Genomic DNA, 26,614 nt, shown 5'->3' with positions numbered 1-26,614 from the left:
ATGGTGGGCCCAGGACTGCAACTCAGTACTGCAGATCATCAATTAGAAACACATAAGGGAAGCCTGGGCCCACACCCAGTCTCCTCTCCCCACGTCACAGGTCCCTTAATTAGGGACACATAGGAGGTTCTGTCAAAACAGCTTGCCGAAGGCAGCTAAAGACCCTGCTTCCCTGTGGTGGCAGGCTGGGAGGCTGGGAGTCAGGGAGGCTGGGAGACAGGGAGGCTGGGAGGCAGGGAGGCTGGGAGACAGGGAGGCTGGGAGGCAGAGAGGCAGGGAGGCTGGGAGGCAAGGAGTCAGGGAGTCAGGGAGGCTGGGAGGCAAGGAGTCAGGGAGTCAGGGAGGCTGGGAGGCAGGGAGGCAGAGAGGCAGGGAAGTAGGGAGGCAGGGAGGCTGGGAGGCTGGGAGGCTGGGAAGCAGGGAGGCTGGGAGGCTGGGAGGCAAGGAGGCAGGGAGGCAGGGAGGATGGGAGGCAGAGAGGCAGGGAGGCTGGGAGGCAAGGAGTCAGGGAGTCAGGGAGGCTGGGAGGCAGGGAGGCAGAGAGGCAGGGAAGCAGGGAGGCAGGGAGGCTGGGAAGCAGGGAGGCTGGGAGGCAGAGAGGCAGGGAGGCTGGGAGGCTGGGAGGCAGAGAGGCAGGGAGGCTGGGAGGCAGGGAGGCTGGGAGACAGGGAGGCTGGGAGGCAGGGAGGCTGGGAGACTGGGAGGCAGAGAGGCCTCTGGCTGGCTGCACAGAAGCTGTCCTGGATGGAACAGGGCTGGAGGAAGGGAAGGGTCCATGAGAATTCATAGTTCAGGGAGAGGAAGGTGTGAGCTCCAGGTCATCCAGAAGCTACAGCCAAGACCCCAGTCCCCTAATTTTCAGTCGTAAACTGGCACCATCAGTTGAAGTCTTATGAGCATTGTACTAAAAGCATTTTCTTCTTTCTCTCTTTCATTCTTTTATTCCTTTGGATTTTTTTTTCCAAGACAGGGTTTCTCTGTGTATCCCTGGCTGTCCTGGAACTAACTATGTAGACCAGGCTGGCCTCAAACTCAGAGATCTGCCTGCCTCTGCCTCTCGAGTACTGGAGCTAAAAGCATTTTCTGTGTTTCGTGTCGTTTTATGCTCACATCAATATAAGGACAAAGGCTTGAGGGAAGAAAGGTCCATTTTTATTCTTAAACAGCACAGAAAGGATGCTCGCCAGAGGCCGGAGGGAAGGGTGAGACTTTGGCTGGTTCTCACATGTCTCTGAGCCTCATGTTTTGTTCCCCCAAAGAGTCAGCCTGCTGGAGCTAGGGGGATGCCCAGTGGAATTCCCCAAATCCTGTCTCGAAGAGCCTGCTCCTAGATGGCAGGAGAGGAAGCTGAGTCAAGGACACTGTGGGGCTGGGGGTGGGGGTAGGGGGAGGACAGAACCTACAGTGTGGGGAGGGGGTCCAGGTTGAGCTCTGGTCAGGGAGTGGGTGTCTCAGAAACCCAAGGAGTGGGTGTCCGGTTCTCTGTTGGGCAGCTCACTCAGGGCCTTTGGTCCTAGGGCTAGGTGAGTCCTCTTTCCTGGACCCCCCCCTTTCCCTTTCCCACAAATTCTGCAGTTTGCAAAACTAAACCGCTTCCCTGTGGTTTCCTGGGGGTCCTGCCTGACTTGGCAATGGGGACTGTGGGCAGGGCAGAAAGGAGGGGTGGTGTAAGCCCTCGTTTGTGGGGCTGCCCAACACACACACACACACACACACACACACACACACACACACTGAGTCAGCACCATCCTGGAGGGGAGGGGCGGGGTCACTGATTCAGTTATAGCGCCTCTTTAAAATCTCTACAAGGGCAGCGTCAGGCAGACACTGCCAGCCTCACCATGAGCCCCTGGCAGCCCCTGATCCTGGCACTCCTGGCTCTAGGCTCCAGCTCTGCTGCCCCTCATCAGCGCCAGCCGACTTTTGTGGTTTTCCCCAGAGACCTGAGAACCTCCAACCTCACCGACACAGAGCTGGCACAGGTAAACAAATGCCTCTGTGGAAAGTTGGGAAGGGCTGGCCGGGAAGATGGTCAGTATTCCTGAGAAGGCATGGGGCCTCAAATATGCTTTCTGGTGGATTTGGTGGGGATGGGCATATCTGAAAAAAAAAATAGAGGTGCCAGGGTTAGACAGTAAGGGCTAGGTAGTGTGGGAGCTGTGGGCAGTGGGGAACAGAACGAGCAGACCCGAGTTTGCTAGGGCAATGGGATGGGGGGGGCGCTTTGAAGGGCTGTGGCATAGGCATAGGTAGGAAGTGAACAGTTAAATTCTAGGAGGCTGAGGGGTAGGCATGGTTCAGATCATCTGAGGAAGGAAGGAGTTGGGTTATCTGCAGGATGGGGGAATTCTAGTGTGCCGGAAGAACTGTGTCCTGGCCTTAGAGTCCCTAAGCATGTGGCCCAGGGGGCAAGGGAAGATGCCAGAACAACGCTATTCTCTGCCACTCCCTCCATTCACAGGAATACCTGCACCGCTATGGTTACACCCTGGCAGCCGAGATACAGGGAGAGAAGCTGTCCCTGCGGCCCGCTTTGCTGCTGCTTCAGAAGCGGCTGTCCTTGCCCCAGACTGGTGAGCTAGACAGCAAGACACTCGAGGCCATTCGTGCACCACGCTGCGGTGTCCCAGACCTGGGCAGATTTCAAACCTTTGAGGGCAACCTCAAGTGGAGCCACCATAACATCACATACTGGTGAGTGTTGGGCTAGAAGCAGGTGGCTGGGTAGGGCTGGAAGCCAGTTTGCACCTCTGCTTGGCGGAACGCAAGATATCCTAACAATACAAGTTCTGAAAGCCGAAGAGCACCGAGTGCCTTGGAGACGGAGCTATCCCGTGTAGCTGCTGCCCCGCCCCATCTCATTTGTGATCCTTGTACTCCCCGCCCACCACCCATCTCTGGCTTTTCACCTACAGGATCCAAAACTACTCCGAAGACTTGCCGCGAGACGTGATCGATGACGCCTTCGCGCGCGCCTTCGCGGTGTGGAGCGCGGTGACACCGCTCACGTTCACCCGCGTGCACGGGCTGGAAGCAGACATTGTCATCCAGTTTGGTGTCTCGGGTAAGAACTCTCGGCCTGGACGGACCATGGGAGGGATGACCACAGTCAGAATAGAAGGGACAGCAGCTCTTATGCCCGCCCCGCAATCTCTAGTCGCCGCTCCCACAAATGACGCCCCTCCTGCGGGATTGGAGCCGCAGCCGCCCTGGCGCTGCTCTGGGGGACACAATAGCGTTCAGTCTCCAGCCCTTAAAGAAAGCGAAGCGAGCTTGACAGACTCCCTTCCTCCCTAACTGCCTCTGCAGAGCACGGAGACGGCTATCCTTTTGACGGCAAGGATGGTCTTTTGGCACACGCCTTTCCCCCTGGCCCCGGCATTCAGGGAGATGCCCACTTCGACGACGATGAGCTGTGGTCTCTAGGCAAAGGCGTCGGTGAGATCCCGATCCTTCCTGTATCCCTCGCCCCTGCCCTCAAATCCCTTCTCTTACTCTGGCCTGTGGCCAGCCGCCCTGACTCTGGACTCCTTACCACAGTGGTTCCCACCTACTTTGGAAACGCAAACGGTGCCCCATGTCACTTTCCCTTCACCTTCGAGGGACGCTCCTATTTGGCCTGCACCACAGATGGCCGCACCGATGGCACGCCTTGGTGTAGCACTACAGCCGACTATGACACCGATCGCAAATATGGTTTCTGTCCCAGTGAGAGTGAGTATGTGGGGAGTAGGGTGCCACCTTTAAAACGTTCAGAATCGTCGTTTCCAAGCCCTCTTTGCCCTTAGCCGTGTGGCCAGGTTCCTTTCCCTCTCTCTGGGTCCAGGCTCCTCTGTGATTATGAGAGGAGGGGTGGGCCCCCCGACGGTAGGGGCCACGCTTGGAAGTAATAACGCGGCGTCTCCTCAGGACTCTACACGGAGCACGGCAATGGGGACGGCAAAGCCTGCGTGTTTCCATTCATCTTTGAGGGCCGCTCCTACTCTGCCTGCACCACTGAAGGTCGCTCGGATGGTTACCGCTGGTGCGCCACCACAGCCAACTATGACCAAGATAAACTGTATGGCTTCTGCCCTACCCGAGGTACATCTGCCCCTACCACTAGGCTCCGTTCACTAGTGTTTCCTGGCTTCAGCCGTGCTCCACAGCGCCTCCTAGGCTTCAAAAAAAAAAAAATAGGCCATCCAGATTCTCTGGCTCGGTCTTAGTTTTTGGCTCATCCCTGGCACCGTATTAGACCCACCCTCCTGGCTCACTTATGACTCTTGATCTCCCCAGCCGACGCGACTGTGGTTGGGGGCAACTCAGCAGGCGAGCTGTGCGTCTTCCCCTTCGTCTTCCTGGGCAAGGAGTACCCCACCTGTACCAGCGAGGGCCGCAGTGATGGGCGTCTCTGGTGCGCTACCACTTCGAACTTCGACACTGACAAGAAGTGGGGTTTCTGCCCAGACCAAGGTGGGGCAGGGTTCTGAGGCTCCTGGAAGTGGGGGTCCGAGTTATCTCCTGGCGGTCGTGGTGGTGGAGTAGCCAGGGCTAGGAGGCTTAGCCTGATGGTTCACATCTCCTTTTAGGGTACAGCCTGTTCCTAGTGGCAGCGCATGAGTTTGGTCATGCACTGGGCTTAGACCATTCCTCAGTGCCGGAAGCGCTCATGTACCCTATGTATCGCTACCTCGAGGGCTCCCCTCTGCATGAAGACGACGTGAGAGGCATCCAGCATCTCTACGGTGGTGAGGCTGGGGGACAGAGATGGAGGGGCAGAGGAGAGGGTGTGGCTCAACTGTAGGATCAGATAAGGGGGCGGAGGAAGGGAGGAAATTGGAACCTCAAGATCCATCAGGGACAGGGCCTGAGTGCCTAGTGACTTCTTGGAAACTGCACCCTAGGCCCAGGTTCAAAAGCCAGCCCAGGGCTGAGTGTGCGGCCTCCCTAGTCGTGACTAGAGCACACGCTGAGTGCTGCAGAGCAGGCATGAGCCCCGCCTTTGATCCTCAGCAGGAAGGGTCAACCCAGCCACTTCATAGGTGAGCTTGGGTATGTCAGACCACCCTTCAGTTCCCGCCCTTCAGTGGGTGATAATGATGCCTCTCACAAGATTCTGGTAGAGCTAACAGAAGTAGAGTGATGCCTGGCTTTAGGAAGTGCTTGTTTGTTTTGGTTTTTGGTCATCATTTACCTTGAAAATGGGCATACTTGCTGGGTGTGGCATGGTAAACCTGTAATCCCAGCCCTCGGGAGGTTGAGACAGGAGTTTGAGGCTAGCCAAGATACATAGTAAGTTCCATGTCTTCCTGCCTGCTTAAGGCTCTGATTCAAAGGAACTTCCAAAGATTAATTTGTATGTTTTTTTTTTAAGACAAAGTTTCCCTGTGTAGCCTTGTGTGTCCTGGACTCATTTTGTAGACCAGGCTAGCCTCGAACTCACATCGATCCGCCTGCCTCTGCTGGGATTAAAGGCGTGCACCACTGTGCCCGGCTGATTAATTTGTATTTGTATGGATGGGTTGCCTGAACAGATGTCTGTTTAACATGTATGTGCAATGCCAGTGGAGGCCAGGAGAAGGTGTTGGATCCCTTTGAACTGGAGTTAGAGATGGTTGTGAGCTGCCATATGAGTGCTGGGAATGGGACACAAGTCCTTTGGAAAAGCAGCCATTGGTCTTAACCATTGATCCACCTCTTAACCCTCCAAAAGGAGCTTTAAAACACACAGCAGACCAGGTATGGTGGTGCATGCCTTTAATTTCAGCACTTAGGAAGCAGAGGCAGGCTTATCTCTGTGAGGTGAGGTGGCGGGGGACGCGATACTGAAGGGCCAGTGTTGTAAAGTTGTAATGCTCACAGAACTGTTTGACACGCTGGCCACAGACTTGGGGAAGGGAGGGAGATTCTGCCTGTTCTGAGAGCCCAGTCCATATGGTCACAGAACTCAGTTCTGGACACTTAGGCATGGTATATATGACAAGAGGCGTGCTTGTAGCCTCCAGCTTCAAGGGAAGACAGAAGACGTCATTGGGGCTACAGAAAAATGCCGACGCGGGTGTCTTATCTAATGTTTTGTTTTAGGTCCTGGCCCTAAGCCTGACCCAAGGCCTCCAGCCACCACCACAGCTGAACCACAGCCGACAGTTCCTCCCACGGTGTGCCCCACTGCACCTCCCGTGGCCTATCCCACCCAGGGTCCCACGGTTGGCCCTACAGGACCCCCCTCAGCTGGCCCTACAGGTCCCCCTACTGCTGGTCCTTCTGAGGCCACTACAAAGTCTTTGAGTCCAGCAGACAATCCTTGCACCGTGGATATTTTTGACGCTATTGCGGAGATCCAGGGCTCTCTGTGTTTCTTCAAGGACGGGTGAGCAGGAGGGGTATGTGGATGAAAGAAGGGGTTTGGAGAGAAGAACCTGCCTGTGTCTTCCACCCACTTCCCTCCCCAAGATTTAGGGCATGTGTGTGCGTATATATAAATATATATTTATGGAATTTTTTTTTCTTTTCTTCTCAGTCGGTACTGGAAGTTCCCAAACCGCAGAGGAAGCCCACTGCAGGGCCCCTTTCTTATTTCCCGGACATGGCCAGCTCTGCCTGCGAAGCTGGACTCAGCCTTTGAGGATCCACTGTCCAAGAAGGTTTTCTTCTTCTCTGGTTAGTCTAGGCCTCTGTAGATCATCTGTTCCTCGGTACCCATCGGCTTAGGATAGAGACCCAGCGTAACTCGTGAAACAGCGACTGCAAAAAGGGCGCCCCCTCGCTGCAGATGCGATTTGACATTTATTGGTGGAAGGGGAGCTATTAAATTACAAAGCTCTTTGAGTAGTTCTGCCTCTTGGACTTCTTCCTGACTTTGAAAGAGACCATGTCCCACCTTTGTGTCCTTAGATTAATGTGAACCTTTTCTTCTGCAGGGCGCCAAGTGTGGGTGTACAAAGACATGTCGGTGCTGGGCCCCAGGCGTCTGGAAAAGTTGGGTCTAGACTCAGGGGTAACCCACGTCACTGGGCTCCTCCCGCGTCGTGGCGGGAAGGCTCTGCTGTTCAGCAGGGAGCGTGTCTGGAGGTGAGAGCCACCGCGGCCACCAGTAGGGGGAGCTCTGGCGCCACTCACCAGCCCTGGAGTCGGGAGTGGGAGGGGCTCATCGATCCTCTGCCTTCCCTCAGGTTCGACTTGAAGACACAGAGGGTGGATCCCCAGAGCGTCACTAGGTTGGATAAGGAGTTCCCTGACGTGCCCTGGAACTCACACACCATCTTTCAGTACCAAGGTGAGGGTTGCTGATGCTGGCTGGGGACGGTTCCTTCACGAGATGCCCCCTCAACCCCCACCCCCACTCCCGCTCCCTCCCTTGACCAGTTTCTCAGCAGGAGAGAGAAAGCCGTTGGAGATTGAGGGAAATGCTCCAGATAAGAGCTCTGTAGCACTCCAAGCTCATACAGTCAGATCTAAGTCCCAGATTGCTTGCACATCTTTCTCTTTCGGTAACTCCTGCACAGAACGCAGTTCTTTTAGAGGCTCATTCCTTTATTACTAAACAGTAAGCAAGGGCCTATAACGTGCAGGACTGCCACTGGCCGTACACTTGAGAGGCAAGAAAGTTCAACCCGTCCTTGGGCAAGTCGCTGCCTCTCTTGAGGGCTCAGTTTTCTAACCTGTAAAATGCAGATACTATCTCGAGATTTTGTTTGTTTTGTTTTATTTTGTTTTTTGAGACAGAGTCTCTCTGTGTAGCCTTGGCTGTCCTGGAACTCTCTTTGTAGACCAGGCTGGCCTCAAACTCACAGAGATCCGCATGCCCCTGCCTTCCTGGGTGCTGGGATTAAAGGACGTGCGCCACCACGTCTGGCTTTGTCTACTCTTTCCAACACCCATACTCCAATCAGTTGACAGTTTTAGGGTGATCCCAAGGCTCAAATCTCCAAAATCTATCATTTTCAACCATCTCCTTTACAGCCCTCCCCCCAACCATAGTGGTTATCCAATAACCTTTTAAGATATTCTTCAAGAGTTGCGAGGGGTTAGGAGTGGAGGGCAAAGGCTCTGAGCGAGATCCCAAACCACTGTTAAAGTAGGATGAACTCACATGGCCTGAGCGCTGCTATCCTGTCTACACTTCCTGGTTCACATCTCCTCCCTTACTCTTTTTAAAAATTATTTATTTATTAAGTACACAGTGTTCTGGCTGCATGTGAGCCAGCAGGCCAGAAGAGGGCACCAGATCTCATTATAGATGGTTGTGAGCCACCATGTGGTTGCTGGGAATCGAACCCACGACCTTTGGAAGAACAGCCAGCGCTCTTAACCTCTGAGCTATCTCTCCAGCCCTCCTCCCCTTACTCTTGTTGTTTTCTCTGCTCCACCTATACTGGCTGCTCTTTGAGCAACAGATCAAGGTCACTCCTAGCTTAAGGCCTTGGAGACCAGTTGCTCCCCCATTTGGAAGGCTTCCCACCTACACTGGTCACCTGGTTTCAGTTCTAAGGTTACCATCTCAGGGTCTCTCCCTCACCCTCATTATTTTTTCACTTCTTTTCATTTCTTCCTGTATCTTGAGATCATGCCTGTGTTTTTCTACTGTATTCCTCAGGCCTCTCAGAGTACTTGGTGCACAGCCGAAGCTCAGTAGACATTTGCTGAATGAGTGAATGGGTTTGTCCAGTGACTGTTTTCAGATGAACTGATCTGAGCGTTAAAATAATACCCATTCATTAATCTGCTGATTCTATCACAGGCTGTATGTGAAACACATACTATGCACCAGGTTTACCAGTGTTTGGGGTGTCAAGGGCTGCGCCCTCCAGCATCTCACAGGCAGGTAGAAAAAAAAAATGGAAGTGTCATGTAAAAACCACAGAAAGATAAAGAAAAGCCAGGAGGGGTGTGTCCATTGCTGTGAAGACAATGGACATGGCCTTGGCAACCTTCTGATAAAGGAAAACATCTCACTGGGGCTGGCTTACAGTTCAGAGGGCTAGTCCATTGTCTCCATGGCGGGAAAACACGGTGATACACAAGCAGACATGGTGCCAGAGAGGTAGCTGAGAGTTTTACATTAACAGCAGGCAGCAGGAAAAGAGAGGCACGCTGGGCCTGGCTTCAGCATCTGAAACCTCAAAGCCCCACCCCCACCCCCAGTGGCAATGCTTCCTCTAACAAGGCCACATCTCCTAGTAGTGCCACTCCCTAGGACCCTGTGGAGGCCATTTTCACTCAAACCACCACAGGGTGCTTGTAAAAGTCTTGTTCCTGTGTCTGTGATAAGAGCGTACAGGACTCAGCTCTCTCGTGTCCCCTTGTTTCCTACAGACAAAGCCTATTTCTGCCAGGACCAATTCTTCTGGCGTGTGAATTTCCAAGGGGAGGTGAACCAGGTGGACCACGTCGGGTATGTGACCTATGACATCCTGCAGTGCCCTGAGAACTAGGGCGCCTCAAGAGACCACCCCAGAAAGAAAGGTGCTGGTTTGCCGGATACAAACTGGTGATCTCTTCTTCTAGAGACTGGGCAGGAGTGGCAGCGGGCTGGGCCCTCTCCTCACACTGTTGGACTGTTTCTAATAAACTGATTCCTTAACCTTTACCAGCTACATTATTATTATTATTATTATTATTATTATTATTATTATTATTATTATTATTAATTAGGGTTTTTTTTGAGTCAGGGTTTCTCTGTGTAGCCCTGGCTCATCCTGAAACTCACTCTGTAGACCAGGCTGGCCTTGAACTCACAGAGCTCCATCTGCCTCTGTCTCCTGAGTGCTGGAATTAGAGGTGTGCACCAGGACATCCTGCTCTGTCCTCTTATTTTTATGTGGCATCTGGGGGCTGAACTCGGCTTCTCAAGCTTTTGTGGCAGGCACGCCACCTCACTGACTCTAACCACCTTTATTTATTATGTATGTGGTCATACTCACGTGCATGCATTTAACCAACAGAGTGCTCACCGTGTGTCAGGCATTGCTCCAAGTTCCGCATAAATAGTAAGGTATTCACTTACCCCTGCTGAAGGTATTATGTAACCATTTTCTCTTTTACCTCTGAGGACACCGCCGAGCTATTCACTCACCAAACATTTATTAAGGGGATCCCTAGGGAGCCAGGCTCGTTACTGGGCCCTGGGAACAGGGGGATATTGGATACCAGTCTTTCCTTCAAGGATCTCTCAGGGGCTCTCAGTGTTCTGGGAACCTGCCTACACCAGACCCCAGACTACTCCACTCTTGAGAATCCAACTCACTCATGGGGGGGGGGGGGAACCCCATGGTTGCTGGCAGCAAGCAGCAGCATGCTTGGAGAATGAAAAGCATGTGTGCTAGAGGTTTTGTGTGTTTGTGTGTGTTGTGTGTGTGTGTGTGTGTGTGTGTGTGTGTTCTGTGCATGGTGGTTTACGGCAGACAATGTTCTTTCTCTAGGCAAGATGATCCCTCAGCTGGAAATGACCCAGTATGACCAAGTGTCTTCCTGGGGAAGTGGAAATAAATAAGTGTGTGTGTGTGTGTGTGTGTGTGTGTGTGTGTTTGTATGCACATGTGTGCTGATGCCTCAGGAAGCCAGAAGAGGGTGTTGGATCCCCCGGAACTAGAGTTGTAGGCAGTTGTGTGCTGTCCCATGGCAGCGCTTGAAGCCAAACCCTGCTCCTTCGGAAGAGCAGCAAGAGCACTTAAGTCTGAGCGATTTCTCCAGCCAGCCATCCTGCCAAACCCTCAAAGTGAAAATAGACCCACCTTTCACCCTCACACGTGTGTGTGTGCATGAAACAGCGCACACAGGGATGGTGGTCATAGCACTGTGACCACTGAAGAGAGCCCAAGGTTGAGCAGGCGGGTGTGCTGTCAGAGAGACTAGAAAGAGGAGGGAAGGTTGGTCAGATGTCATCGTGTTCTGGCTGATAAATCCAAGAGGGAGTTTAAGGAGGAGTTTAGAGAACTGCTCCCCCCTCCCCGAGCCTCTCCTCTGGGGGGTTCCCCTTTCCCAGCTGGCCTATTTCTAGCCCAGGGAATAAAGCCACTCCCATCTGAACACAAGCATTCCTTCACATGCCCTGTTGAAACTCTCTCTCAGTCCTGTCTCACCTGGGATACTTACTATCCCACTTTTCTGCTCCCAGGCCCACTCACAGTAAAAACTTACCCACACGTGGGTCCTATTCGCATCTCCACTGCCTTGCTCCCACGCCCTCGCCCACTACTCACTACAGGCTCCTGCCTTACAGCGCCAGCAAACCACCTGTGTGACCTGCCACCATCAGCGCAGTGCGCAGTGAACACACCGCCTAGCCTCCAGCCACACGTGCAGTGCGATGGGACAGTCCATCTTGCTTTCTCCCTAGTCACGCTTTCCTCACTAGTCTGGGCAAAACAACCTTGAAAAGCATCTCTGTACAAGAGGCTGACATACCCAAACTGAGCGCGGGCTCATCTGCCGGCTCCTTGTGACCTAATAGGCTTTCTACCTAAACAGATCCAACCCTCTCTTCCTCCACGTGTCACCATCTTTGTATGATGGTGTGTGCACACATTCATACGCGGAGGACAGCTTTCAGGAGTTTTTTCTTTCATTCCACTGTGGCTATGCAGCAAGCACCTTTACCCACTAAGCCATCTCACTGCCCTCCCCCACTGTTTAAACAGTCTGTAAGGTGTGTTATTCCTGTTGTGTCTCTTGACTCCTCTTGTTGTGTGAGGTCCTTGTGAGGTTTGTGCACATCTTGTGAGCCGCACATGGTTTATTCTCAGTGCGATGTCCAGTTCCGTTGGGTGAATGCCTGGCCAGGATCTGTTTTGCTGTTGACAGACATTTGCATATATTCTGGTCTGGGATCATTATAAATAATGCTGCTATGACCATTTTTGGAAAAGCCTTGGTTGGGGATCGATCAGCTGGAAAGATGGCTCAGAGGTTAAAGTACTTGCTGGTCTTGCAGAAGATCCAAGTTCAGTTCCTAGCACCAACATCTGGTGGCGTATAACTGTAACTCCAGTTCCATGGGATCTGAGACCCTCTTCTGGCCTCTATGGGCACTGAACACACACACACACACACACACACACACACACACACACACACACACACACACGAATAAATAAAAATAAAGACAAAAGTCTTTGGGAACACATGGGCAGCCATTTCTTCTGCCCACAAACCATAGTAGACCCGGGCAGAAGGAAATATATTTGCCTAGACTTAAAAGATGTGACCAAACAGCACTCCAGGGTGGGTTTGACTGTTTCTACTCCCCTCACCGCCCCTCTGATTTTTTTTTTTTGAGACAGGGTTTCTCTGTGTAGCCTTGGCTGTCCTGGACTCACTTTGTAGACCAGACTGGCCTTGAACTCACAGCAATCCACCTGCCTCTGCCTCCCGAGTGCTGGGATTAAAGGCGTGCGCCACCACCGCCCGGCTGCCCCTCTGATTCTAATGCTACATCGTATGCCGTGCTTAGCATCTGATGCTAATGTATCTGATGCCTGTCACTTCTCTAGCCTGGCCACCATTACCTCTTCGTTAGACTCCCAGTTTCCATTCCTGGCTCCTGCGTGTTCATGTGTTTATATATAAACATGTGTGTAGGTGCAGGCGGAGAGGCTAGAGGTCAAGCTTGGGTGTCCTCTCCAGGGGCTCTCCATCTTGATTTTAAAACATCACATTACATGTATTTCTTTACTAGTTATGTGTGTGGAGATGGGCACCCACGTGCTAACAGTGCTTGTGTGGAGGTCAGAGGGCGACCGGCAAGAATTGGTTCTTTACTCCGTTGGTGTGGGCCAGGGATCAAACTCGTGTTGTCAGGCTTCTTGGTTAAGTGCCTTTACCTAAGGAGTCAGCCATCTTGCCCCCCTTAGCCCTATCTTGTTTTTTGAGGCAGCATCTCTCTCTTTCTCTCTGAGCCCCGGGCCCTGGGTGGCCTGGCTGCAATTGATCCTCGTGCTCCTGCCCCTCACCAGCCTGTGGTTTCAGGCCTTGCACTTCCCATGCACACTTTCCGGAGCAACCATTGCGTTAGTCCAGCTGTTAGAGCCATGGAGCTTATTTAAATATAAATTAGATCACTGTCCCTCTACACCAAAACTTCCAGTGGCTTCCCTCTTGGATAGAAAAGAATCCAGGCTCCTCCTCAAAAAAAGTTGTTTTAATTAGGTTTCCTTTTCTTTCTTTTTTCTTTTTGGTTTTTCGAGAGTTTCTCTGTGTAGCCTTGGCTGTCCTGGAAACTCCCTCTGTAGACCAGGCTGGCCTTGAACTCACAGAGACCCACCTGCCTCTGCCTTCCGAGTGCTGGGATTAAAGGCATGTGCCAACACTGTCTGGCTTGTTTGCTTGTTTTAAACTGTCAATTTAGTTGTCCCAATCACAATCCATCACTGAAGAAGCCAAAGCAGGAGGTCAAGGGAGGAACCTGGAGGCAGGAGCTGATGCAGGAGCCATGAGGAGTGCTGCTTACTGGCTTGCTCATCATGGCTCGCCCAGCATGCTTTCATAGGAAGCCCTTTGTGAGAAATGACTCATATCTGAGTGGGCTCCTGAAGGGCTTCTGGTGGAACGGAGAGAGAGCCCAGGGCCTCAAGGAGAAGTGGACAGATTGGGGAAGTTGGGCACAGCGGGCACTAGGACCCTGCGCGGCGTACGGCGGGCGGCGAAGCTCTTGGCGCTCCTGCACCCCGGCTGCGGCCACTTGTGCGATCCCGCCACCCCGCGCGCCATGAGCCGCAGGTTCACGGTCACCTCGTTGCCCCCCGCGGCGTCCGCCGCCTCCGTTGACCCAGAGTCCCGCCGGCATTCAGTCCCCGACCCCCGCCGGTTCCCGAGGGAAGACGTCAAAGGTAGAGGCCGCAGGGGGGCGGGGCCGCAGGGGGGGCGGGGCGAGAGGGCGGGGCCACTGCAGGGCGGGGCGGGGCCTGGGCTGGGCGAGGGGTGCAGCAGGGAGTGGAGAGGAGAAGGGGGACCCAAGGACTTGGGGCGCCCACAGCGGGAAGGGCGAGGGGGCGTGACCGGATCCTGGTGGGCGGGGCCAAGGGGGAGCAAGTAGGGCCAGAAAAAGAGCTGGGGCAAGGGCGAGGGAAGAAGGGGCGTGCCGGAGACTGAGGGTCTAGGTCTGGGTCTTGGAGAGGAGTAGGCCCAAGCACTGAGGAGGTGGGGATCTTGAGGAGAGGGAGATGGGGAGGGGGTCCGTCCAGAGCTGCCCGGAAGCAGATCTAGGTCGATTTGGGGGGCCAACCAGAACGGGTTGGCCAAGGGGATGAAAGTAGGGCCAGGGTGGGTGGGTGGGGTCACTGAGGCGGCAGTAGCCACTGTTAGCCGTCCGTGATGCCCAGCGGATTCTCCAGTCTTCTGCCTCCCTGTCGAGTCGGAACGCCTGGGTATCTCCTAAAGGAGACCGCAGACAGCGAAATTAGTTTGAATCATGAGCAGCTAGGTCCAGGAAGGATGTCAAAGGACCCGGTCCCAACCCTCGGGCACTCGGATCACTCTGAGGGACAGCTCCTGAAGGATTAGGAGGAGCTAGCTGAACTGGAGTTGGGGGTGCTCAGTTCAGTGCTTTTAAAGGAAGTCACACGCTGCTACAGTGGCGAGGGCAGAAGGATCCCTTCGGGCGGTCTCCAAAACGAAATGACATCCTGGTTACAGACACAGTCTCCTCTGCAAAGGTCACTTGCAGGGTTTCCCCTCTTCCTAGCTCTGCCCCTCTCGTTTGGAAGGAGAGGGAGCTAATAGGCTTGGAGTAGCCCCCCAAGGCCGAAGGGAGAGCGCGCCTTCCCTGGGCGCTAGGGGTCGCTCGTGAGCCGCGGGTGAGCTCGCGTTGCCTGGAGCTAACACAAGCGTGGATTTTGGGGTTTCCTTCAGAAGGTTCCTCAAGGTATGGACGACTCCAGGTCTGGACTTCCTCAGGTCCCAGTCAGGTGACCCGACCGCCTCATGGATTATGGACACTCAGGTTTCTTCTCACTCTCCTTCTATGCTGTGACTCCTCTTGTATCTCATTAAAAAAAAATGGCTTATCAAACCTCTCAGAATCAAAAAACTCAGCAATGCCGTCCTGTCACCCTTTTCTCTTCCCATCAAATCCAACTGTTTCTCATGATCTGGTCACTGACCTTCAAAATAGATCCTGAATTCTGTTACAGTTCTCCTCTGTCACCATCCCCATCGTCCAAGCTTGCAATATTTCTCACATAGCCAGGACCACCTGGGCCTCTCTCGTCTCCCTGCCTCCATCAGTCTAAACAACCCCATCACTGTAGGGTAAAGGACAAACCCGTCAGTCTGTCATTCAGCTTCTTTCTTCATCCGTACCTGGCATATCTCTTCCTGTTCACATCCGCCCCCCCCCCGCCCCCCCACCTCCACCCTATGAGCTTGGAGAACTCCTACTCATTTTGTGAGCTATAGCTCCTTTCACCTCTTCTGAAATCCCTTTCACTCTCCCTCGCTCCCAGGAAGAAGGTGCTCATTCCTCTTTAGCCTGCTCACTAGAGCACATTCCCGGTGGATACTGGTTCAAGCACATCAAAGACCGGGATAGCGTCTTTTTATCTTTGGATCCCGAGTGATCAGTGCTCATCAGATGAGAGTGTGTGGCTCTGGTCGCTTCCCTCTCCTCTCTCTTTGCCTGCTCTTTCCTCCTGTTCCTCAGACCTTGCCCTGGGAAGAAGATGTTGGGGACTCATGTTCCAAGGTGATTGCTCAGTTTTTGTCCACTTGCATCACCCAAAACACCTTCGTCATGGAAGCAAAATATAGGCCCAGAATTTTGACTGTGCAAATGTATGTGGGAAACGTGTGGAATGTTGTGTGCTTGTGGCTGAGGCTGTGGGTGCAAGTCTTGATGTGTGTATTCACAGCAGCTTTCATGGCCTCACAAGTACTGGGCAAGTCAGTGCTTGTGTGTGCCACTGCACTGCCAGTGTGCATGATGGACCTGTTGGTGTATATGGTTCTGTGTTTGTAGGGTGGGCACTCATATCCATGAGTTCAAAGTCCCCCTTTGTCACGATTTGGTTGGCTTTTTACCTCTCAGGCCCTCGGATGACCTCAAGCACCTCCCCCATGAAGGTCACTGAGCTGGGAGTTAGGAATGCTCTGCGATGGGAAGTGGGGGGATCTTAACATCTGGTATCATTTCCACAGCTGCTTTTGTGTCAGTCTTCAGACACAAGGGTCAGTCAATCAGCTCAGAAAAATCCTCTTGCCACCTCTGTCCCCAGGTCCAAAGGAGTGGTGACAGCACATATAAGGCTGGGAGTGGCTATGGGGAGACTTTGGCAAACTACATATGTGTAAGCGTCATGGTTTTTGTTTGTTTGTTCGTTTTGCTTTGTTTTTTTCGAGACAGAGTCTCTCTGTGTTAACCTTGGCTGTCCTGGATTTGCTTTGTAGACCAGGCTGGCCTTGAACTCACAGCGATCCACCTGCCTCTGCCTCCTGAGTGCTGGGATTAAAGGCATACAGCACCACACCTGGCATCATGTTTTATAGTGGACCCAGGATGTAGAGTTTGGTGCTTGGGGTGTCGCCTCTGTATGACCTACAGGTGGGGATGAAAATGGCAAGTGAGAAGCTGAGCCTTGAAAGTATCATAAACACTGGCCTGCATCCCACACGTTTCACTTGCCTCTTTGGTCCTGGGATAGAAGTAGACTTAGGACAAAATCTTACAGCTCTGAGCCAAGCCCACATCCTTTCAACCACACCACATGCCTAAACTTTTCAGGGGGAGGCTGGACAATGGGAAGAAACCCTGGGGCTATCCAAGCTCACAGGGGTTGGGGTGTGCCTTCATGGATGGAGAATAAATAACTTTTTCTAGGGGATGAAGCAAGACTGTAAGATGAGTTATATTTGCTCTGGCCTGAGCTCTGTGGTACCTCCTTGGACACACTGCTTTCCTTCCCTGGGCCTCAGTTTATCTGTCTGTGGTATAAAGTTGAAAGTATCCTTTCTGAAAATACTGACAGTGAGCTGGTGGTGGCAATCACACCTGTAATCCCAAGAGGTTGAGGCAACCTAGCCTGAGTAATAAAGAAAGACCCTGCTTCAAAAACAAAACAAAACCAAACACTCCAAACAGATTAAAAAAAAAAGTCAGGCAAGAGTTTTTGATGATCTACAAGGGTGGGGCCACAGATCTTATGTTTTAATCTCTCTATCTGTAAATTGGAAAGAATGATGCTGTTTCTGGTGTGTGTGTATGCGTGTGTGTGTGTGTGTGTGTGTGTGTGTGTGTGTGTGACAGAGAGAGAGAGAGAGAGAGAGAGAGAGAGAGAGAGAGAGAGAGAGAGATGTGCATGTGCTGGATACCTCTGTCCAATTGGTTTCTCCACCTTCGATCAAGACTCAAAACCTCAGTGCCCACCTCAGCCCAAGGTGAGCCCTAGGAATCTCCATGACAACAAACTGGTTATGAACAGGGCTGCAGTTGCTATGGTGACAGCTCTCTCTCCTCTCTCTCTCTCTCTCTCTCTCTCTCTCTCTCTCTTTCTCCCTCCCTCCCTTCCCCCTCCCTCTCTCTTTCACATCCCCCTCTCTCTCATCTCTTCTCAATGAACCAGAGCTATGTACAGGCTCCAGCTTTCCAGGCGGGGTGAGGGTAGGGTTGAGTTACATGAGAAGGGGTCCAGATTGGGAAACAGGGAAGAGAGGCTGAGTCTGCAGGGTACTAGGGGGGGGGCTGTTGGGGGTGCTGTTGCCATGGTGACGGGGCTGCAGCCTGTTAATTAAGCCCCCGGTTGCCACGGAGACGGTGGTGGTTGACGTGCTCTGCGGCAAGCTCTATATGTGTGGGGTGTGCTATGCGCTGGACTCATCCCTCACTGCTAGGATTTGGGTCTGGAGGTAGAGCATGCAGGTGGTGGGAGGAAGGGTGAAGGGGAAGCTGTGGGGCCCTAGTCCTAGGTCAGGAAGTGGGGAGGTCACAGGGTGATGATGTGGTGATAAGGAGTGAGCCCAGTGCGGGGATACGGTGCCTGTGGGAATGAGGTGGAGTTGGGCTAACTGGAGAGGGCATACCTAGAGGCTGGATGCTGGGTTCTAGTCCTCATTTGTAAATTCAGCCCACGAGGAAAATGCCCCCCTCCCATTCCATTTCCATTTCTAGACTCCAGTTTCGTCATAAGTGGTAAGTGGAAAAAAATAATTTATGAAGTCCTTTCTAGCACCCTAGTCCTCTTGCAGAGAGGCAGCTTCTCTCTGAGAGACACAAGGTGGGAGGGGTAGGAATCTTGGAGACGCTGACTTCAAAAATAGGACCCTGCTTGGCTGTGCCCTTAATGTATTCCATCCAGAAGTTTTCTTCTACAGTCTTATCTCCCTAGGTCTCTGGACTCTTCCTCTACGAGGGGGAAGGTATGCTGAGTGGGGCAATCCCTGACCCTCAGAGCTGAAGGCCATCCCTTCTTGGCCAAGACTGGCCCTGTAGAAGAAGGTGCTTATACTGAGTTTTCTCAAAGCTGTATCAGGAAGGTGAGGAAGAGGGCCTAGCTTCCTTGAAGAGTGTCAGCTGTTTGAGTTGTTTTGTTTTGTTTATTTGTTTTTGGTTGTTCGAGACAGGGTTTCTCTGTGTAGCCTTGGCTGTCCTAGACTTGCTTTGTAGATCAGGTTGGCCTTGAACTCACAGTGATCTGCCTGCCTCTGCCTCCCGAGTGCTGGGGTTAAAGGCGTATGAAAGGCATATGTCATCACATCTGGCCTGAGTGTCAGTTGAAGAGCTTGGGGTCTTCTTTTGGGGCTCTGCCCTTGCTTGGTCTGGACTCCCCAGGAAGAAAGCAGTTATCCCCCTTTATCACTTTGCAGCATCCTGTCTGACTTGGCACTCAGATGTAGACCAGGCTAGCCTCAAACGTGTTATGAGAACCCTGCCTTTGTCTCCTGATAAGTGTGCACCACTAAGTCTATCCACGTGGACCCACAAAATACTTTTGTGGTGTTGGGGATTGAACTCAGGGCCTTGTGCACACTAGGCATGCTCTCTCACACAGAGATATATACCAAGGGATCACCAGGAAGCGCTCTGTGGCCTTGATCTAGACTCATAGAAGAGAGGGAGGAATCACTCTTCTGTCTCGTGGATGTAGATGCTGGAGCCCAGAGAGAAGGGTTTGGTTTTTGTCTAGGAATAAGTAGAATTCTGCAGCAGAGGACAGGATAGAATCTGTATCTCCTACATTCCAGGTGGCTCTCTAGGTCAGAGCTTTAATGAGGATTGATAGTGGGGTGTTCAGGCAAAGGGCAGTCATTCTGGATTTCACCTGTCCTCCCTGGGGGATCTACATGTCCCCACGGACAGCTTTACTCCCTGGGTGATCAGAGATTCAATAGCACTAGGCCATAGATAAAGAAACATAGCCTAGTGGGGACACCCCAGAGTGGAGATTGCTGGAAAACAAACAAACAAACAAACAAACAATCCAGGGTCCTCATCTCCACAGATCTTCTTAGGCAAACATATTTCATATTTTACCCCTTTACACATCTCTACAGCGTAATATAGACTGTAATGTGGTAGTGTGTGCATGCATACCGAACACTCATACCTTCCTAAAATATTTTATTGTTATTGTGTATGTGTGCAAATGACCTGCAAGAGTCAGTTCTCTTCTTCAACCATATGGGTCCTGAGCACTGAACTCCACGTGCTAGGTTGTGAGTGCTTTTATTACTGAGCCATCACACCATCTCCCAAATGCTCACATCTTGCCTGAATAGCTAACTCTCCACCCTAATGGATTAGCTAGGTGTCCACAAAACCAATCGGTGGAAGCACCTTGTTGGTGAATCCCTTAGAAACATCTCTGAGTCCGTTGTGGAAGACTGACTCATCATGACCTACTCTGAAACCATTGACAAATTTCCACAGCCACCAGCATGGCAGCCTGCATTGTCCATGGTCCTGAAAACGCCTGCATTGCAAATACAGGAGGCTTTCTGCCCCAAGCAAGGGCCAGTTCTAGTCCTGTGTCTCTGAAACCTGGGCGTAAAAGGGGGAAACCTCATCTCCGACTCAACCTCTGTTAATTTTTTTTTCTAGGAGCAGAGAATCAGAGATAGTTGATTGTTTTCTTGTCTCTTTCACTGGAGGCAAGATCGATTTAAAAAGAGGGTCTATTGAGGAGAGACCCAAATTGGAGTAAATAGAAATGGGTTCTAGACTGGATTCTGCCATTCATCCGTTTTGTGTGCATGGGCAGTTATTTTCTCTCTTGGGCGCTTAGGTTATTCCCTCCCTCCCGTCTATGAAATGAAAGCTGTGCATTAGATAAGATAAATAGTTCTATCCTGCAACTCTCCTGGGATTTTGAGGGCCCAAGCCAGGAACCAGGGTGGCCGTGAAGCTATTTCCTCTTATTTTACACTGTTAGTATGTTTAGATCTCCCAGATGCAAAGATGTCACTTTCTGAAGCGTCTGCACCATTGGCTCAAGTCTGGTGGCTGAAGGGTCCCAGGGTAACCAAGCTTCAGGGGGGAGGCGGCTGGTTTCAGGGTAGGAAGCGGGCGGGAGAGCATGTCAGGCCTGGAAGCCTCAGAAAGCAATCCTGGATTAGGGGATTAGACACTCCCGCCCCAGGAGAAAATCTGGTCCCCAACCGGCAGGCGGCCTCATTCTCCCTTCCCCCACCCCGCTCCCTGACAGCCTGGGGCCAGCATACCCTCGCTAGAGGCTGCACCTTCTCCAGTGGGAAGGCTTTGCTACAGGACCTTGCTGCTCCTTACTGCGTTCCATCCACAGATCATTCCACGTCAGAAGGCCCCTGTCTTGGTGCGGACTTCAGGGATTTGTCTTGGGGTTAGGGATGCTGAGACTCCATCCATCCTGAACATCATGAAAGAGTTGTCTACAACTCCTCTAGTGGCACATTCGGTTTAAAATCAGGATGAGCCAGACAGACCCATTGACCTGAGCCCCCTTGGGGCAGCACAGGGCCTCATTGTTGGGGCCTAGGCTAAATTTTTTCTTCAGTTCCAACCTCTAGGGCAGAGAGCTGGGAAAGGATCTAGTTCTCCTTCGCCCAGGCCTTACCTTACCAGTTTTGTAGACAGACTCCCTGGGGCCCTTATACGCCACAGCGCCCACCTCTGCTGCCTCAAGTCCCCCACATCTTCCCCCCAGGGGTCACCTCGGACCCCCAGTCAGGCAGCCGCTGCGGGGCCGCCTCCCCACGGCCGCGACCTAGTTCCCTGCCGTTATTTTTAGGGCGCGGGATGGCACCTGCCCACGTGCCGGGCCCCGCCTGCGCTGGAGAGTAGGGGGGGCTGCGTCTGTTCTAGGGAAGTGAGGGCCGCGTCCCCGGCAGCACCCCCTTCATTCCACCCCTGCAAGCCCCCAGTTTTTCCGCGAGGGGGCCACCGGAGCTCTCTGCCCGCCCCTCATCCCCTCTCTTCCCTCCCTCCGGCTCACCCCCCCCACCAAAAAAAAAAAAAACCCGCCAGTAGCTCACGCCTCCTGCATACGGGATGAGGTGAGCAGCGCCGCTGCTGAGAGGGGGCGCGCGCGGGTGTGAGCGTGTGTCCGTGTGCGAGTGTGTGTGCGCCGGGCGGGCGGGCACTGCAGCTTCTTCCTCCGTGGAGCGGAGAGCGAGCGAGAGAGCTCGAGCGAGCGACCGAGCGGTGAAGGCGGGCAGAGGGGCGCGGGCGAAGCAGCGCAGCCATCCCTAGTCCGGTGCTGCGCAGCCACCATGCTCAACAACCTGACGGACTGCGAGGACGGTGATGGGGGAGCCAACCCGGGTAAGCAGTGGTCCGGGGGCGGCGGAGGAGGGGGCGGCGGCGGCGGAGGAGAGATTCGGGGTGAGAGGCAGAGCGGGGGGCCGCCTCCAGGAAAGGAGAGCCTAGGACTGACCCAGGTAGTGGGTGCGGAAGGCTGCAGGGAAGCTTGCTCCATTGGAATGCGCTAGGCGCTGTCCGAGGTTCTGGAATGCGTCGCGCTCCCGGGCAGATTGGGGACCCCGGGCTGGGTTGATCCAAGGCCTAGGGGACAGATTTGCATTAGCTAAACCTGAGAGGCTGTGGGAAGGGGATGGAATAGCTAGAACAGGGCTGACGTGCGGTTCGACGGGCAGGAGGGAGGCTCCTTTCCCCGAGAGGGGACCCGGGCGTCCTGGCGCAGAACAGGGACCAGCGGCTTCTGGGGGCGCAGTCTGCTGCAGTCCCTTGCTCTGAGCTTCCAGCTGGAAGGTGGGGGGGGGAGTGATGGCTCTGGGATTTGGAGGCATATGATAGCTCCCGTCTGGGCTGCGGTGTCTCCTTAAGGGGACACTTGGTGCAGCCAAGGCCCCCTCCCCCAAGGCTCCCTGAAGTCCTTATCTCAACCTCAAGCTAGCATATCAGTGGATTTTCAGGTCTACTTTGCCGATTTCCTCTTTCTCTCGATTCTCCGTGGGTTCCTATTCAGGACAGGAAGCAAGATCCTTTCTTTTCTCTTTCCCCCTTCTTTTGGTACCCTAGGGCGGCAGTGTGGTTTTCAGGGCGGGGCAGGGGGAAGTCTTTATAGTTATTTCTCTTAGCTATCCTGGTGAAGCCTCAGAAGCGGGGTCCCAGTGGCTGAATCCCCAGCGCCGTGGCGACACTGCGGACTTGCTGCGGTGGGTGCAGAGACTTGCCAGGAGCTGAGGGGCTCTGGAGCAAATCCCTGTGCTGTCCCGGGTCTCTGTCATCCTTCACTGCCGTTTCTCTGCTCCGAGGTCTTGGGGCCAGCCACCCCCTCGAGCTCCCAGGCCCCTCGCCGCCCCCCAGCGGTCTCAGCCATCCATCACGTCTGTCAGCCGCCCCCAGCCCCCACCCTTTAGCGGCGCAGCGTCCCCTGCGCACTAGCGCATCTCCAGTGCCTGCTGTCTGCGCTCGCTCAGCGCCTTCAAATGCTTCCCCCAGGCATTGCTTGACCCTCTGGGCCGCGACTCCCACAGACCTCCCCAGGCGATGGCCCGAGGCCCCAAGAGCTGAAAGCCTGATCTCGCAGACACTAGCACGTTTGATTCTTGAGGTCCTTGATTTTGGAGCATAGTCAGGGCCAACTGGAGGCGTGGGAAGGCTGGGGACACCAGCGTCCCTGATCCTTTGTCCGAAACACCCCCTTCCCATTCTCCCACGGGGCCGAGTTCTGTACTAAGGGACAGAACTAGGAGCTAGCTCATCCATCTCTTAAGTGACCCTGGGGTCACCTCATCAGGCAGAGCTCCCTTGGCTGGAGGGGGAGGGGGAGCTGTAAAGTTCAGTCTGCGGCAGCTCTAGGCATCTTGAAGCAGTGCAAGGGGAAGGAATGTCACTTCCTCCCGGGATCCCCCTCAGATGCTTCCACTATGAGACGTCCCTGCTCCTCAGAATGGGTTTTGTGGGTTTCTCAGCATCTGCTTCCTCCACCGACCTTCCCTGGGTCTCCGTTTTTTCCTTTGGGGTCGCCAAAGGCCTAGTAAAGAGGTACATGTGCGCTGGAAGCGGGGGATTCTAACTAGTAGTTCTTTCCAGCTAATTTCTAGATACCTAGTGTGGTAGGCCCATCTGGAGACTTTCTTTCTATATATAGAGTTCAGCGCTTGGAATTAGAGTGACCAGAACCTGGGTCAAGCATTCTGCGTCCCAGAGGCGGGAGGTCTACCCTGGACGCTCGGTGAAGGTGGTAGGGGGGCACTGAAGACTTCCTGGGTCTGAACAAAGAAGGACCAAGAGAGCCCCTGACTCTGAGTTTAGACTCTTGAAACTACATAGAAAGATCTGGGTGTTGACCTCAGGGAGAGCGTGAGGGCTCCTCTGGGTCAAAGATCCCAAGGATATTGTTCCTGGCACCTAGATCTCGTTTCCCTTTGAGGTGTGACGCCCCTTATCTCTCCCCAAGTTGCCATGGGAATTCCCTCCAGGCCGAACCCCAGGCCCCGGAGGAGACTCTTTAGCCTATGCCTGTTTCCTCCCGCCGAGCTCTGGCCTCCGCAGCTTAATTGAAAGCCGATTCAGGCTGAGAGTTCCCAGGGGGCGGGGACGGGGGCGGGGGCGGGGAGGGCTCAGCCTGGGTCTGGCCTGCCTCTTGCGCTCCTCTGGTTGCTCCCCCATCATCCAGACGCCTGGCTCTAGGGAATCAGGACTAATTTCTCCTTTGCTGTCCTGCTCCTTTGAGAACACAGACGCTCGTCCCATCCCCCCTTAACAAGTGAGCCCAGCGTTCCTGGCAGGGGACAAAATCAACCCTTGGCTGTTGGGGCCCAGGAGCCTGGCGTCTGGCCCAGGCAGCGGATGGAAAGGCGGGACCCAGGACGAGCCTACCAAGCTGCTCCCACCCCTGCGCTCCTTTCCTGGCCAGGATCGGGCCTATAGTCTGGCTCTGTGCTGTGTGCCGCGTTACATAAGTGGCTGCGGGCGCGTGGCCGGCTCGGCTCAGCGCTGAGCTGTAGGTCCGCGCTGTCGCCATGGAGACCGGTGCCAGGCCTCCTAGTTACAGGGTCTCCGGCCAGGATGTACCCCTTCCAGCCCGTTAAGCGCCACTCGCTGGGGGCAAAGAAGGCAGGCTTGAGAGTGGGCACCAAAGGCAGGGTGGGAGTTTTTCTCCTGATGGTGGTTCCAGACCCAAGAGAGGATGCTTCTAAGAAAGGCACCCAGCCGCACAGATAGAGAAGCCCTTAAGGCTTGCAACTAAAGGAAGGATGCAGGATAAGCAACCCAGGCCGAAGGGGTAGCAGGTGTGCTAAGAATGGTAATTGCAGTAGTCGGGGTAGGTACACTTGTGTTGCCGCCATGGTGTGCGTTGTTCCAGTGGCCTCCCTAACCATCCTATGAGTTAGGCTAAGTTAGTATCTTTTGCAGTGGGAGAGTGACTTGCCCAGACTGGAGACAGAGCTGGAGAGGCTGGTGCTGACGTTTCCCCAGTTCCAGCCTTTCCTGGACAACTAGAGATTTTTCTCTTACACTCCACCATCCTGTAGCAAGAGCAGAAGGCATCTGGTCAACCTTTTGAAAGGAGAGGGGGCCCACCTCACTCTCATTTCTCCTATTTCTGGTGCCAGATGGATGGATCCTTTCAGATTCTGGGGTCTGAGAGGGCGGCCTTGGAGAAATATTTTTCCAAATACTATTTCCTGAACATCTATTATGTGCTGGCTCCCGAAGTGAGGTGGGTCTGTTAGTCCCAGGAACTCACCCTGGTGAGAGGGAAATATGGCTGCTGGCCTGGCTAGGCAATCAGGCATTTCTGTCTCCATGGGCAAAGTGGAAGTTTTTTGCATCAGGCATTCCCCCACCCCAATTTTCAGACAGGTTGGGCTACATCTTGCTCTGGAGTTGGGGTGCTGGCTGGATGACTGAAGAAGGGAGGGGAACGCAGCCCGTTGGACAGATAAGGTTGTCAAGAGATGCGGGCTAGGAGAGTCAGGGTCTATGTGGCCTCAGCTTTACTTGAAACTTGGGGTGATTCTCCCCAGTGTCCAGGAAGACATCTGCTGTTGGGGCTTCCTTCAGCTCTGGTGCGGAGGGAGGTTGATGGCTGGAACTACCGAATTATTTATTTCCATAGAAACCTCATATCTTTTTTGGAGGGACCCTTCTCTGCACTAACAGAGTTTCTCCTTGGTTTGGCACATTTCCCACACACATTTGCACGGTCACCCCTGGCCCTTCTCCTGCACATCTTCTTTCATGGGCATTGCTCCCTCCATGTGCCCGGGCAGCTTCTGGACCCTACGATGGATCGGCCTTAGCTAAATGCAACCTCTTCCTACCCCAAATTCCTCTCCTCAACACTTCCAGGTCATTAAGCTATATAGCATCGTCCCACCCACTGACCCATGATTGAAACCCCAGGCATTATCCTGGATTCTTCTTTACCCTCCCCGAACATCTGGCCCAGCATTGCTCCCGTAATGTAAAATGCTCAATGCTTGAGTCTTTCCAGTGCCCCATATTGCTGTGACCTCGGTCATTGTCAGCCCTTGCCTGGATTATGGAAATGCTCTGGCTGCTGTATTTCTCACCTGCAGCCAGGAGGCTTGCTGCAAAACCCAAACTCAGGTCATGACACTGTTTGGCCTGAAACTCCAATGACTGTCCGTTGTCCTCTGGATGAGGTCCAACTTCTTCAAGATGGCCTGCCACTTCTTCAAGGCTCACACTACCTTGACTCACCTTTCCCCACGCCACTGTTCATTCTTAAGGCCCAATATGCCCCTTCCTAAGACTCTAGCCAGATCATGCTTTGTTCAGCAGTTCTAACCTGTTCTGTTGGCTTCCGCATCTGGGACATCAAACACACTGTTCTGGGTTCTCTCTGCCTGGAACACCCTCCTGCCACCCTCCCAGTCTAGCCCTTACTCATCCTTCAGTTCTCAGCGGACGCGTCACTTCCTCTGGGAAGCCTTCTGTGACCTCTCGGGCTGGGCTTCGTGCCCTCCCGCATCCCTCATGTTCGCCTCTTTCACAGACTGTAGCAGTCCTGTCTATTGCTTCTTCTCCCCTGGCTTTGGCCTGGGTCTCTAAGGGCTGCTGACTCCTCCTCTGCCCATTCTAGTTGGCACATGGTAGACTGACAGGGAAGGGGGGGGGATGTAAGATGTCTAAAGAGTATCCTTGGGAGTTCAGGTCGCAGGGTTCTCTGCTGTCCTCCCTAGGGGAAAAAAAGTCACGAGTCCATCCACATACTAAGATGGGCTTATTTACGTC

At 53.6% G+C, this 26,614-nt stretch overlaps 2 protein-coding genes across 3 annotated transcripts in view; both read left to right on the top strand.

The window, feature by feature from the left end:
- Nucleotides 1-1,798: 1,798 nt before the first annotated feature.
- On the top strand, nt 1,799-9,571 carry MMP9 (matrix metallopeptidase 9). Its single transcript, XM_084777941.1, has 13 exons — nt 1,799-1,982; nt 2,462-2,694; nt 2,916-3,064; nt 3,310-3,438; nt 3,541-3,714; nt 3,910-4,083; nt 4,279-4,455; nt 4,572-4,730; nt 6,067-6,352; nt 6,503-6,642; nt 6,903-7,053; nt 7,155-7,258; nt 9,298-9,571. The coding sequence occupies exons 1-13, from the start codon at nt 1,842-1,844 to the stop codon at nt 9,414-9,416; spliced, it is 2,136 nt and encodes a 711-aa protein (XP_084634067.1). The 5' UTR covers nt 1,799-1,841; the 3' UTR covers nt 9,417-9,571.
- A 4,079-nt stretch (nt 9,572-13,650) lies between these two features.
- Nucleotides 13,651-26,614, top strand: part of SLC12A5 (solute carrier family 12 member 5) — a 40,259-nt gene continuing 27,295 nt past the window's right edge. The window contains exon 1 of one of the 2 annotated variants that reach the window (XM_084775068.1): nt 13,651-13,808. In XM_084775068.1, the coding sequence (XP_084631194.1) occupies nt 13,688-13,808 (121 nt within the window). In that variant the 5' untranslated portion in view covers nt 13,651-13,687. Of the gene's footprint in view, nt 13,809-21,402; nt 21,707-26,614 lie in introns of those variants that run through there. The other variant, XM_084775069.1, reaches the window with a different exon arrangement.

Source organism: Acomys minous (genome assembly GCF_964271855.1).
Source record: "Acomys minous genome assembly, chromosome: 3".
Taxonomy (NCBI): Eukaryota; Metazoa; Chordata; class Mammalia; order Rodentia; family Muridae; genus Acomys; species Acomys minous.
Note: the sequence above shows the minus strand (reverse complement) of the source record. Positions and strands in the feature narration are given on the sequence as shown.